Source organism: Amblyomma maculatum, chromosome 1, assembly GCF_055883805.1.
Source record: "Amblyomma maculatum isolate TAMU_Amacu chromosome 1, ASM5588380v1, whole genome shotgun sequence".
NCBI classification, from domain to species: domain Eukaryota; kingdom Metazoa; phylum Arthropoda; class Arachnida; order Ixodida; family Ixodidae; genus Amblyomma; species Amblyomma maculatum.
In genome coordinates this window covers 180,698,696-180,712,127 of record NC_139344.1, presented here as the reverse complement: position 1 = coordinate 180,712,127, position 13,432 = coordinate 180,698,696, and the positions used below count along the sequence as shown (strand labels likewise).

The following is a 13,432-nucleotide window of genomic DNA, read 5'->3' as shown; positions in this document are numbered from 1 at the left end:
CGGAATGCGCGCAAATGAGCTAGCATGTGTGCAAGTGTGCCTTTTTTATGGATATGTGATCGCGTCATGTCCAGAAAGCGGGGTAAGCGTGACAGCACGTGTTTCTTGCCCGGGTGCAAGAGCAGCTCTCGTGCAAGGTGAAATGCTCTCTCTTCAGGACACCGAAAGACGCAGGGAAGAGGCAAGAGTGGGAGCGCAACATATCAAGCGCGGCGGCAAAGGCAATAACATTGTTTATTGCCTCAGCTAGGGCATAAAGGAATATGTAAAACAAAAATTAAAAGGCATAATAAATGAAAGAAAATAGGTTTGCTGTGTTCTAATAAAGTTCAAGAGAGAGAGCGATGATAAGGCCCTTGCGTGCAAGCAATGTACGAAGATGAGTTCTTCGGCGAAAGGTCCACTGCCGTCAGGTGCCGATATTGTCGGCTTCAGTGCCGGGCAAACCCACAGGTGGTGAATATCTTCATTATTTTGTGAGTTGCAGACAGGAAATCCTGGACGTTGATATAAATATCGGAGGATCCGGATCGGGGTTGCCCTCACATTACTGTAACACGATGCTAGTGTCGACGTTTAATTGTGAGCGACACTTCAAACCCTAGCTGCTTTATTGAGCGAAGTTTTAAGACAGGTAAAGATAATTGAGATTCCCCGGGATGTTACGCAACTCACGAAGGATACCATCTCAACGCCGTTTACTGACACTCCAAAATACTTGTTGCAACCCCTGCCTCTCAAGAGAAAGGAGCGCAACTTGTACGAGCAAAAACAGTCAGCAGGGAGACCTGCAGAGAAAGAAAAAAAGCGCACTGATCCTGAAACATATCAGTGGAGCCAGTTGAAGAATACAGCGGTGGTGGATCGTACGTGACGCGAAGCCTGCTCCAGGAATGCAGAAAGCTGCATGCCACCGCCACTGGGGACAAATGTCGATCTTTCTGATGTTGAGCAATTAACATATAGTGCCACTCAAGCGAGGACGAATCTCCGGAGGCAATCTACGCAAATCGGCGAGTTCTGTTCTATGGCATTGATACAGGTGAAGCTGCCATGAATGCTGCTGTGTGCATTCGAGGAAACAAAGTCAAGGAGATAGCTGTAAAGTCTGCAGAAGAGGTAATTAATCTTCTTCAGGACATTGCGAAACTCAGCTTGTGTCCTGGCAGCGGATTGAAGCCTATTACCAAGACCTTTCCCTCCTACAACGGGCGTTAATTTGCGACGAACTGTACCATTATTTCTGATGCAGCATGCATATAGCCTGCAAATACTTGCGAAAGTTAACTCAGAACACCCTGTCAAGAAGAAGAAAAAATTAAGAAACAGACTTTTAAGTCTCGAGCAGTTTGTCGTACGAAGGACAAGGTGGCAAAGCTGGTAAAAGCTCTCGGTGAAATGAAAAATGAAAATGAACAACTCTCAAGGACAGAGTTTCAAAGAAGTGTTAGTTCCCTTCCTCTCAACTAACAGCTGGCTGTTAAAATATGTTTTAGAGGTTGCAAAACGCAAGTCAACAAAAGTGATGGCATACTCTGATGAGTGGCTATGCTTCCTAAGCATCAAAGAATGCCTATCAGCAGTTTGCCTGAAGCGCGATGCAGGGTTCCCATCTTGCGTTCTTTAATTGTGCATGCATCCGAAAGTTTGTAGTTCTACATACGTGTTATAACTTAGCTAAACGTCCGAAGAAGTTAAGATGAAACTATAGCGTGAATAAAAACGCCGGCGACAGCGCTCTGTTGCTCGCACACATGGTCCCATGGAGCCTAGAATGTGCGTCTAGTATAGTCCTCCATGCAAGCGCAATATCGTTTGCACAACATCCTCAGAAGTCCATTACAATACGGCACGGCGGTAGCTTCAGCAGGATAATAGGGTATAAAAAGCAGCTTCGTTTTTATATCGGCTCAGAGGCATGCGCGCAAAACTTCGCTCACGAAAAAAAAAAATAGTATCTGTGGTTATGCCAACAACTCGGCTGTGAATTCAATATTACGACTAAACTGAACTCAAAGACTAAAGAGCGGCATTGCATGTACAAGGCACCTGACAATTTGAGCATGCAGCGAATTAATTTCGAAGCGCACGGGCGCGCGCGTCGTCTGCTCCGTCGGCAGTGGCACTCCGCTTCACCGCAGCGCCACCGCAGCGATCATTCAGCGGCCGCCTCCGTCGCGGCCGGCGGACGACAGACTAGCAATATTTCTAGGGACCCTAGTACAGTGTACTTAGCGGCCAACGTTAGCAGCCTAGCCGGCCTAGCCAAGCTTATGCCTTCATGCCCATGCTATCCATGCCTAGCCATTCCTATCCATAGCTAATGCTGGCGCATGGTTCATAGCATGGTTACAATGGTTCGCCATGGTAGTCGAAGCGTAGTGCGACTGCGACTAGTGCGAGAATTGTAGCTCGTGTAGCGGTGTATCCTCCTATGCAAGTGTTGGACCGGTCAGTGTAAGTAGGTACAAATGCTGCTGTAGTTTTTCATGCCTCAAGTAAGCATTCTCGCTGCAATTTCCAGTGTTACAGTGTCAAAAGAGCAAAGCTATACGTACAGAAGTTCGCAGGCTTGTCTTTGGCGCTCGAACGGTACTCTGCAGAACAAGGAATTCTTATGGCACGTATTTGCGTTCGGAGGCAGTATTAGCGCTCCAAAGCAGCTACATAGCCGTACAAAAGCAGTAGCAACGTGCCCAGTTAATAATGTTCATGTAAAAGTTCGCCGTCGGTCCTGTTAGGTTACTTCCCTCTACCGCCAGATTCGATGGTGAAAGATCAAGTGGCTGCGCAGGGGAACCACGCGCTTTGTGCATTTTATTCCCCTTTCCCTCGACACCCAGTGCCACCGATTACCAACCTATAATGTAATGGTATAAGGTTTTCCCTGGCGTGGTGCTCGGCTTCTCTGGACAAAAATGCTTGCAAAATAAGTGTCTGAGCACGCTCTATGCATATAAAAATACCTTGTGCTACAGCACTCTGCCGTCTAATCAACAGCCGTTTGAAATGAGAGAAGCCAAATACGGCATGGAGCTTATCGCCATGCCGATTATCATTGTAATTATTTCATTCCACTTGCGCTCGTTGTTCCTGAAATGCGTGCTGAACTTTGCTCTTATTTCTTCCAGGCAACCGGAAGATCACGCCGGCTGCTTGCTGTCTTCATAGAGCCATGACATCTTTGCTTCGAAGCTCGGCAGTCGCGCTCCATCTTGTGCGCCTTCAAACTAAACCTACTGCACTGGCGCGAAATTTTAGTGCTCTTGCCTCAACTACTGGTCATTGGAACAACGTGTTGAGGCCGCAGTTTGTAGCTGAGCCAATCATGCAAGTTGCAGTGAGAACGTTTAAAGATATGGACGTTCTCACGAAACGGTGTAAAGATTGCTACTTCAAAAAAGGAGACGACCGCTGGTATGTCCTCTGCAAAACACATGGAAGGCACAAGCAAAGACAACGTCTCCCTGATGAGCGTCATTTTTGGATAGTCACTCACAAGACTCACGGTCCAAAGAAGAGGTTTTAGAAGAGAAGTTGCATTCAATAGTAAAAATTGAATTCAGCGATGGTCATCTTTGTAGCAAATTAAACAGCTTGTACGTCTCATTTAAGCGTATTTTGTGGATGGAAATAAATGAGAAGTTGAAGGATTTGCAATTTTAATTTTCTGTAGAATGTAGTGAGCTAGTATACTGGCAACATTGTTGGCATTGCTTAAAAAGCAGCAAGTACCAGGGGCAACAATGTTACCACTTTTGGTACAGTGTTTCAAGGACAGTGGTCCCTTGTTGTCATACATTGGCAGCCATCAAACAATCTTTTTCATTAGTATGAATGGGGCAGTTGCAGGCTACTGCTTGTAGCAACAACTGGAAGGACACCTTAACTTCGAGCTTTTATGTGAGCTTGTTGAACATACATAAAATGTAAATATGAGCTAGTCTGTGCATAATACAGTCAAACCCACTTATAAAGAAACAAAAGTGCCATGGAAATATTACTGTTATAAGTTGTTAAACTGAGTCATGCAAAAAAGAATCTTAAAATTTAATGACAAAGTAGCTTACAATGTTGATTTCTTTACAGGAGAAAATTCCTATTGGCCAGCTCTGACTGGTTCACAGCATACTTTGGTCACATCTTTCCAGGGTGCCATACTGCTGCACATATTTGATTTGGGTACCTTGAGGGAAAAATGAAGTCTTGGAGGGAGTAAGGCTTCTTTTACATAGGTGCCCATTTATCGTCTCAGTCAACACAGCTGGCAGCTGTGATGATCACTTCGTCGATGAGATCAATTTTTCATTACTGCATCGTCAACATGCAAAAATCTCAAGTCTTGACATGCTGCCATCATCATTACATCAGTGGTAGCTTTGCAAACCTTTGCATCACTGACATTCCGAATGAAGCGTGGTTTCCAGAAGCAATTCTTAACCAGAAATCCGATGAGCTTGCAGGACACAGGGGACAGTGATGGTGAAAACGAAAATGCTTGCAAGGTGTGTGCATTTCAACGACTGACAGTTATGTATGGGGCATGTGATGGGTATGCAACGATGCATTAGTGCCAGTTCCTTGGCGCATATTCTATGATGAGCACATCCTCAGAAACATTGATAATGCACTGCTTCATAAAAGAAACTTTGGAAAGTGTCTTTTCTTCTCAGCACAGTTGTGTAAGCATCCCTGGCACACAATATCTGTGTGCGTGGTCATGAGCAGTTTTCATTTTTGCAGGAATGATCAATCAGTCGGTCGGCTCCACCAGCTCCAAATGTGCATGCTTTTGCATTGAGAGTGCGGTTTGGTGGGTGTGGTTGTGTTTTTCAAGGCTGGTTCTCAGTCATGATTTCATTGCTATAACCAATGCACTGTGATAGCATTGTGATAAGCAGCTTATTTTACTATTAAAAAAATGGTAAAGATGACAGTGCCACATTAGTCTATCGTTACATCCAATATATTCTAAGCAGTATTATGACTGTATTTGTATAAATGGTGCAAAAGTCTGTAGACAAGCATTGGTAGTAGGCATCCGCTTGGTCTTCTTGCTTGTTGCTTGCCAGTGTATTTTCGTTCCGCTCCTACAATTCTATAAAATGCTGCTTGTGAATTCTAGCATGTATTTACAGCTGAAAAAGAAACATTTGCAATTCTTACATATGTTGATTGCCTCAGGAAGAGTAAATTATTCATTACAGGACATAAAAACTATAAAAGGCAGATTTTGAACTATTTGCATGCAACAGGCAAGAAGAGTTTGGTAAAAGCATGACTTAGAAGAAATGGCTTGCTCCCTTTTTGCCTTCATACCTATTCATTTTAAATCCAATGAATAAAATTTGAAGCATCAAAGCTACACCCAGTCATGAAATAAGCTGTAGTGAAGGGCATTAAGTTTGTTTTGACCACATCTTCAGTACCGAAATGTCATTATAGCTGGGATGGAGCCTGCCATCTTGTGCTTATGAGCATTTGGACACCACAGCCATTGCAGAAGATCTGAACTTGCCACTTTATATTGTTACGAAGAAGAAGATGGGCACCACGTAACAATATTCTTTCGCTCCTTCACTTTTTTTTTTTTTTTTTACAACATTGATGAGAGACGCCGTAGTGGCGGGCTCCGGAAATTTTCACCACCTGGGGTTCCTCAATGTGCACTGCCATCGCACAGCACATGTACACCTTGCTTATCACCGCCATTGAAAAGCGGCCGCCGAAGCCCGCGCCCTTTTGCACAGTATTTGAACCCGTGCCCTTGGGCACACCTGACAAGCACCGTAACCACTGTGCCACCCTGGCGGGATGAAGACTGTTGGCCCACTTGCAGCTGTTGCAAATATAGTTTGCAAGCATAATTTTATAACAGCAGCCTGGATATGCGGAAAAACTTGCTCGCTAGTTGCAAGGTTGTGCGAAAGCCTGATCTGCCAAAGTTAAAAGTGTTTCTGGCTTTCACGTTTTGCAACAGTGGCAAAGTCAGTGCAGAATCAGTGGACTTCTTGGCAAAGGGCACAGCCACAGACAGAATATGGATTACACTTCGACGATTGAAGTCTTCCAACACATTTCCTAAGAAAAATAATGCTTAACGCATATGCAAGTAATATTTGCTTTCGCTTCTGGACGTGGAAGCTGCAAATATATTTCCATTCCAACAAAGAGTTTGAATGTGGAAGCGCGGTCCATATTCTGTCTGTGGCTGTACATTCATCCACTTGTATTAATAATTTAACAAAGAAAGTGATAAGAAAGTGACACAACCAGCTAAACAAAAATAATCAGTCCACTAGGTTTATTGCAAAGACTGTAATGTCGCTGCTTAGTACACAGTGGCAGGGTACAACTGAATTGCTTTGATAACATGGAAGACAACCTAGAAACCTCTGGCATGTCACTCTGAATGAGTGGCAGAACAGCCTAACAAAAATGAAATATGTTACATACACACATGTACAACCTCGAAGACTAGACCTATAAGCTCGGTCACTGGAAGATTCCTAGAGGCCATGTCAACATCAAGCCAAAGTGGGACTGCTTGTCGTTGTTAGCAATATAATGGAATTCATACAGCTATGATTACACGGCCAAAGCATCATTGCTCCCCCTCCTCCACATACATTTAAGAATGTCGTGAAGGACCACGGAGTAAGATAGAAGAGGAGCGCAGACTTTGGCGCGCTGCATTGCATTTGGCGTAGGCCGATTTTGCTATGCGAACGCAGAGACCGCGTCCAGCACTCTGCTTCGCACTGTACTCTTTCCCCTCCGCTCCCCTTTGCTTGTCGACGCGGCTTTTGGCATGCTTTCATCCTCTGTCTTCCTTGCAGAAAGAGTCCCATCAATGCGACACATCTCGATACTGCCGCAAAACGAAATGCGCTTGCACTCAATCAGGCGACCACTTGAGTGCAGGTGTCAGGGCCCAAGGGGCGAAAAGCAGATGAAGTGATAGCTTTGTGCGTCTGCTAGCCGAAAAACGCACAAGTGGAATTGTGGTCATCGCTATGTGCAGGCAAACCTGTATCTGCATCTTTAAGATGAAGATATTGTGTCGTGACAATGAAGTGAGAGGCCCAGTGACAAACCATGCAACGAGGTAAACAGTACTGAAACGGTGTGGCACAAGGCACGGCAGATGTGTGAGGAGCGCATAATGTGCAGTGTTTTTAAATGTTGATGGTACGAAAGCATAGAGTAGGCGGAGAAGCGTTTGGTCATTAGCTGTGGAATCACAGTAACGCAAAGGAAAAGAACAGCACCATTTTTCTAATAACGTGCATAATACTTGCAACACGGCTATCCATAGGACGCAGCAGAAGTCACAGAGACGCCAAACACGTCTGCATGCATAGAGACCTGTGCAAATAGGAAGGAGCCAGCGGGATGCAGCAGGTTAGCTGGGTTGCTGGGTTGAGCATACGAGAACGTGACTGCCAGGGATATAAGCGAGTGGTGACTCAGGCAACAGACGATGTGCCATGCAGCTCCATGATACAATCCACAAACGCAATTGCCAGGGATATATGCCTGTAGTGACGCAGGCAGCATTACCGGACTGTGCATCGACACGAAGCACGATGACAAATGCTGTGGCACCAGGGTGCCACTGGAGCGGAGATGCGGCGATGGCACGCTTCACCAGTGCCAATGTATGGCCACCGCGATTGGCTCTGGCACCAAGCCATCGCGGAAGGCACGGTTGATGTGAAATCTGAACGCCATCTATCGGAGCTGCCACCAAGCTTTCTCTGATGCAGCGAAATTTCACCTTTGCAACAGCGGAGTCTGCGCTCCTGTCTATCTTACTCCATGGAAAGGACTAACCTCATGCAACCAACATGAACGCGACAAATGGTTTCGGCTCACTTTTTCCAACACAATTCACTGATGAAAGCTGGCTACAGCCGCTCTTTGCTATGCTTTGTGACATTCATCCCATATGATCCTTCTTAATATACTTTACAATACAGAAATTTTTTATTGGTTATACACTGAACTCCTGTTGGTGTTGCTTCTAAAACCATGCAAGGCTATTATCACTTTGTTTGCAAGCATATAACTTCTTTTCAATATTAAAAAGTAATGACAAGCAAGCTACAGATATTTATGTTCTACAGGAAAGTTTGCAAAACAGCCAATGTACACTAGGTTAAGGTGCGAGCCATGTGTTGAAATACAGCATGCAGGTAATAATTATGCGTGTTATGTTGGGCTGGTAGCATCTTTCACCATTTTGTGTGGGTTATTACCGTCAATAACATTTTAAATGCTACTTGAGAGTAACTACCTTTGAACGTGTTATTAATCTCACCCTGTCCACATCTCGTCTTATGTTGTCTGAAGTTGCAGTTCTCCCCACAATAATGTTGGACCAACTGGCCCTAAACCTCCCTCTAATTCTAGTGAGCCTTCTAAAGGGCTTGCTTTCACTTGAAGCGGACACTGCTAGTGAAGTTGTCAGCACTGTTTTCTAAGCATTTTGCTGAAAGTGATGGCATGAATAGATCAACACCCAAGTGCCTTCGGCAGTGTCAAGTCTTGCTAGCTTTGTGCAGTGCCATTAAAAGCTGTAGGGCATGCAGGGGCACTGAGAAGTACAGAGCAAAGATGGGCTTCTCTGCTTATGTTGAACATTTTTTAGGCAGCCAAGTCATGCAGCCTGCTGGTAGTTCATTGACAAAATAACAGTGGCACATCATCTACATAGATGTGCCACTAAGGCAATTAATAATATGGTGTATTGTGGGAGCCAGCGGAAATGACTCCCGAGAGTACAGAACCAGTGAGTGCTGTCGTGCAGCCTCTTCATGCACAAATTGTTGGATTTGGTGGAACAGCGAGGAATCAATGCCAGTAGTTGAAACTCGACAAAGGCTCATCCGGTCGTCGAGTTATTGACGCGTTGCCGTAGCTTGGCATAAGGGCTGCTGGCATAAGGGCTGCTGGCATAAGGGCTGCTGGCATATGGGCTGCTGGCATATGGGCTGCTGGCATATGGGCTGCTGGCATATGGGCTGCTGGCATATGGGCCCAGCACAGATAATGGCGCTGATGTTATTGGCACTTGGTCCGATGTGGTCACAGCAGAAGTTCCTGTCATTGGTAACTTCTGGGAGTGAAAGTTCCATGTTTTCTCGCGGGTTCAGGTACCCCGCAACCGCCACCAATTCTAACAGGAGGGGGAGAGAGAGAGAGAAAGAGAGAGGTATTTACAGGGTTAGATGGTAGTGGTGAAATATGGACACACAGCGTGCTGTGTCCAAACCAAGGCATACACTCTCGGCCTCTTCCTAGTTCTCTACGAGTTACACAAAGCTGCTGCTGAGTCATTTTTTTCACTACAAAATAGATTAAACAAATTGTAAAAAAGCTTCTCATGCCTCTTCCTAGTTCTCTACGAGTTACACAAAGCTGCTGCTGAGTCATTTTTTTCACTACAAAATAGATTAAACAAATTGTAAAAAAGCTTCTCATGAACATTTAACCAGAGTCCCTCAATACTTCTTTTCTGGTCACGAAACTTCTCCATAACACTATGGGAGAGGTTCATATACCGCCTGTGCCGCCACTGGGCACTGAAGGGCACCGTCTGCTGCGCTTTCTGCCGCGACCGATCAGAAAGAATCTCCGCAGTTACGAACTTCGACGTCTCATGTTATGCTGTGCGTTGACATCTTGTAACTCTTGTGCATGGAACCATGTCGAACACTTGCTGCGTACCAGGATGCCATTCCGGCTACAAAGGTGCGACCGAGAAGATCTCGTCGTTTTGCTTCCCTGCTGACAAGGAGCTGTCGGAAAAATGTAAGCGTGCAATACCGCAGGAAGAGACTAGTGGCTTCACTTTGGATCCTAAATATGCGCGTTTGTGAAAAGCACTTTCACGCCACGGACATCATTTGTGTCGAGGAATTTACTGTGAACGGCGACGCGGTATCACTACAACGGGGGAGGCCAGTGCTCCGTTCTTAAGCTATCCCAAGAATTTTCGAAGGCCTTCCAAGCTATTCGACAATTGTCTAAACCACGTAGGAGGTCCCCAGTGGCTCAGAAACAAGGGAGACTGTGGCGGTCCCAAATTTAGTGATAACAGAGGGAGCTCAGCTGGCTCAGTTTAAATTTTACGCGACGTAAACAGCGATATCTGTTTGTACACAGCTAGTAAACAGCCGTAGCACCGAGGTGCAGCCGCTGCCATCGGTGCATTCCTGGGAAAATGTCGCGCACACTCGCGAAGTGCAGAATCTTGTGCTATTATCCTTAAGCATTCATTTCTCGAATTCATGAGTATATTTGCATTACAAGCGGCCGAAAAAAGCTTCAAGCAGGGATTTAAAATAAAATCACAGGAGCCGTAGCAGATGTGCGCCGCGGCTGTGGGCGGGCTTAAGAGAAAACGGCGGCGGCTATTGGTCCGCAAGGACATCGGAGCACCGCGACGACGTGCAGGTCAACGCGCGCCCGACAACTCCGATCTCGACAACGTGGTGGCACCAGTGGCACTGTAACCTGACATCGGCACTCCGCTGAGCGACACGGGCAAATAAAGCACAGAAAATGTGTTTGCTGAAGGTCTGCCAACCGATATCGGGTGACGAATATCTGTGACTGTGCCTTAGCGTAGCTATCACGCGCTATATGTTCAACACGGACTGCGGTGGCGTTTTTGCTTGCGTGCTGCAAGTTTTGCGATCGAAGAGAACAGCGTGCAGGCAGGAAACAAGTAAACGGTGCCGCGGCTCTGGGGCCAGAGTGGGGCTAAGTGTGCCGCGACGTTATAAATTTCATTTATAGCAGGTTGTATGCTGTGCAGTTAGTTTCACGCCTGGAGTCTACTATAGTGAGGCATACGCGTATATCATTAGCGTTGTCCTCATCTCTCGTGCAATTGCCTAATGGGGAGCACATCCTTATGTCACCTATTGCGAGAATCACGAGACAATTTGAACTTTTAGGAGCAAATCAAACTAAAAATATGATGGTCGCCTGCAGCACCGGCAGCGGATGCGTGCCCTTCAGTGCCCAACTGTGCCTCTAGCGGCCAGTGACCCTATATTAAGTTTTGGCGGGAGTTTCGGGACCAGAAAAAAAAGTATTAAGGGACTGATCTAAAATTAAATTTTTTTTTTTTAAACTATGGCTTCTGTGAATAATTTCTGCCAAGTTTCATTAACATAGTTTTGACTACAGCACTGATAAAAATATATTAGTTCTACTTCTAAAGTACGACTTCACTTTGAATTTCATGCATATTTTTAGCTCATACAAAAGTTGTCAGGTTCAGCAATAGATTAAAGCAAAGCATCTCATGCCATGTGTTGAGCACTACATCTCAAGCAGCAGCATGCACTACTTTTTAAAAGCGTATACCAAGCTAGTATACGTTTTCAAGAAGTAGCGCATGCTCACTTAACAACGAAAGAGTGCTGGTGTGAGCAGCCAGGTGCATAATTTAAAACTGAGGGTGGAAGACATTCACGAGATGTACGAAAAGGAGAAATAAGCATGCAATATTGGTGTCCTTGGTTTGTCTTGTAAGGTTTCTTTTTTTAGAACCTAACAATAAGCACTTATATCAAGCTACCCCAAAAGGTCTGCAATATGATTACTTTACACTCTTTAATTACTATGATCTGGTTTATAACAAATACTATCGTAAAGTGACCTCTAAATACTCTTGAACTGCAGAGCAGTATCACACAAGTAGCAATATAAAAATGACCAGAATGGCATCAGTATGTAATAGAGGAGTGTCCACAATGAATATATACTGACGGACATTCTTAAAGGGGTTCACTGAATGAACACATGTTAAAGAAAGCGAAGGCAGTGCACACTTCTGTTCAGAACAACACTTACTGCATTTCACTGCCCACTTAATATCTTCAAGCCATGCAGGAACACTCACAGATTATTTGTCAACTTTTAACAAGCAGCACAATGAAAATATCCCAGCAACTGTTGACACTTTTTTAGACACATTCAAGTCGGTGCACATTCAAGCACGACTTTATAGAGTGACGCTGTGAAAGGCTTTTCTGTCTGGTCACTTTGAATGCAACACAGCATCAAGTCAGGTTGAATTCTCATCTTTTTTACAACAGCTTCCTGAAGATCTTAGATTTGATGGCCTACTTTTTGCAAAAATGTTGCTTCAAACAAAGATTAAACCACTTTTTCCACCACATGAGCGTGCACACTAAAAAAAAAGGGTAGGCAATGCACAGAACAGGCTGGCTTTCTGATACCAGGCTTACCAAAAGCCTGTGCCCACCAGTGTATTGTAGAAAACATGGTTGCTGCCTGGTCACACTGTGAGCTGTGTTCTGATCTCTGAGACCCACAGTCAACAAACTGTATGTTGGACTGAAACAGATGCAGTTGGTGCATGACCCAAACTTTAAAAAGGTATAATGTGGGTATGAACATAACATTAACTCATACAAACAGTCTATTCATGAAGTTTATGCACTTGTGCTCTCGACCTTTGCATTTGGTCACATATTAGTGCAAAATAATAAAAAAAATCCTTTGCCACCATTATCTGCTCTCAGTGAAGTGCACAGCACTGATCTTGAGGCCTGCCACATCATCATCCATATCAGCTCCTTGTGTAAATCCTTCGCCACTCAGGTAGGCCATGCTTCCATCTTCTTGCTGCTGCACTGTCAGATAGAACTGATCTTGTTCTGAGGCTGTTGGCAGCAGTGATGACCCACTATCCTCTCCTGCAGAAGGAACCTGGATGCAATCAGGAAGACACACATTTAGCATTTTGCAGTCCACCTGGAACAGACCACTGAGGCACTCCAGCCATGGGGCCAGTGGTTGTGCAATAAAGCAAGCAAGCACCCTCACCTCTCACAGAAAAATATCAAGTCAGCAGGTTTTATCGTATGTAGCCTAAAAAATGCTAGCAACTGTCATAGTTACCCTACACACAGTGTGTAAATAAATGTTACTTATTCAGAGATATGCAGGTTACACAACTACATACATTAGTAGTAACTTATGTGACCCTTTTATGCTTGGCTCTCCATTATGCTGGGCTTGGCTTGACTTTTAGCCAGATATGGCTACCCTGACGCTTCCCTTTTAATTTTAATTCTTCTGAGGTTCACCTTCATGACAGGCTTGACAGTGCCAGTCACAATGTGAGGCATGCTCTTTCAACTTAGATAGGGTGCTTGTGCCCATGTCACTTGAAAGTCTATTGGTATTCTTATCTAAACTTCCTATGAGGTTTGTCTAGCAGCGCAGATCAGCTTTTGTTAAGATGGATGCCTAGAAGGGGAAGTGTGAAGAAAGCGGCGTGCTGTCCGTAGGGAGGAGTGGCCCTCTGCACTTGACTGCCGCTAGGGAAAAGCACAGCGCTGCAGTCAGCACTGTCAGCATTTCGGCGGAGACGGTGGAGAGCATG

At 45.0% G+C, this 13,432-nt stretch overlaps 2 protein-coding genes across 3 annotated transcripts in view; both read right to left on the bottom strand.

The window, feature by feature from the left end:
* Positions 1-6,287: 6,287 nt before the first annotated feature.
* LOC146205032 (uncharacterized) lies at positions 6,288-12,691 on the bottom strand. The gene is made up of 2 exons (XM_084589710.1): positions 12,551-12,691; positions 6,288-9,181 (listed from the first exon to the last, which is right to left on the bottom strand). The coding sequence occupies exon 2, from the start codon at positions 9,110-9,112 to the stop codon at positions 8,888-8,890; it is 225 nt and encodes a 74-aa protein (XP_084445836.1). The 5' UTR covers positions 9,113-9,181; positions 12,551-12,691; the 3' UTR covers positions 6,288-8,887.
* The window catches only part of LOC146205031 (uncharacterized), a 93,252-nt gene continuing 88,929 nt past the window's right edge, over positions 9,110-13,432 (bottom strand). For both annotated transcript variants that reach the window (XM_084589703.1, XM_084589705.1), the window contains exon 16: positions 9,110-12,753. In XM_084589703.1, coding sequence (XP_084445829.1) covers positions 12,553-12,753 — 201 coding nt within the window. In that variant the 3' untranslated portion in view covers positions 9,110-12,552. The remainder of the gene's footprint in view (positions 12,754-13,432) is intronic.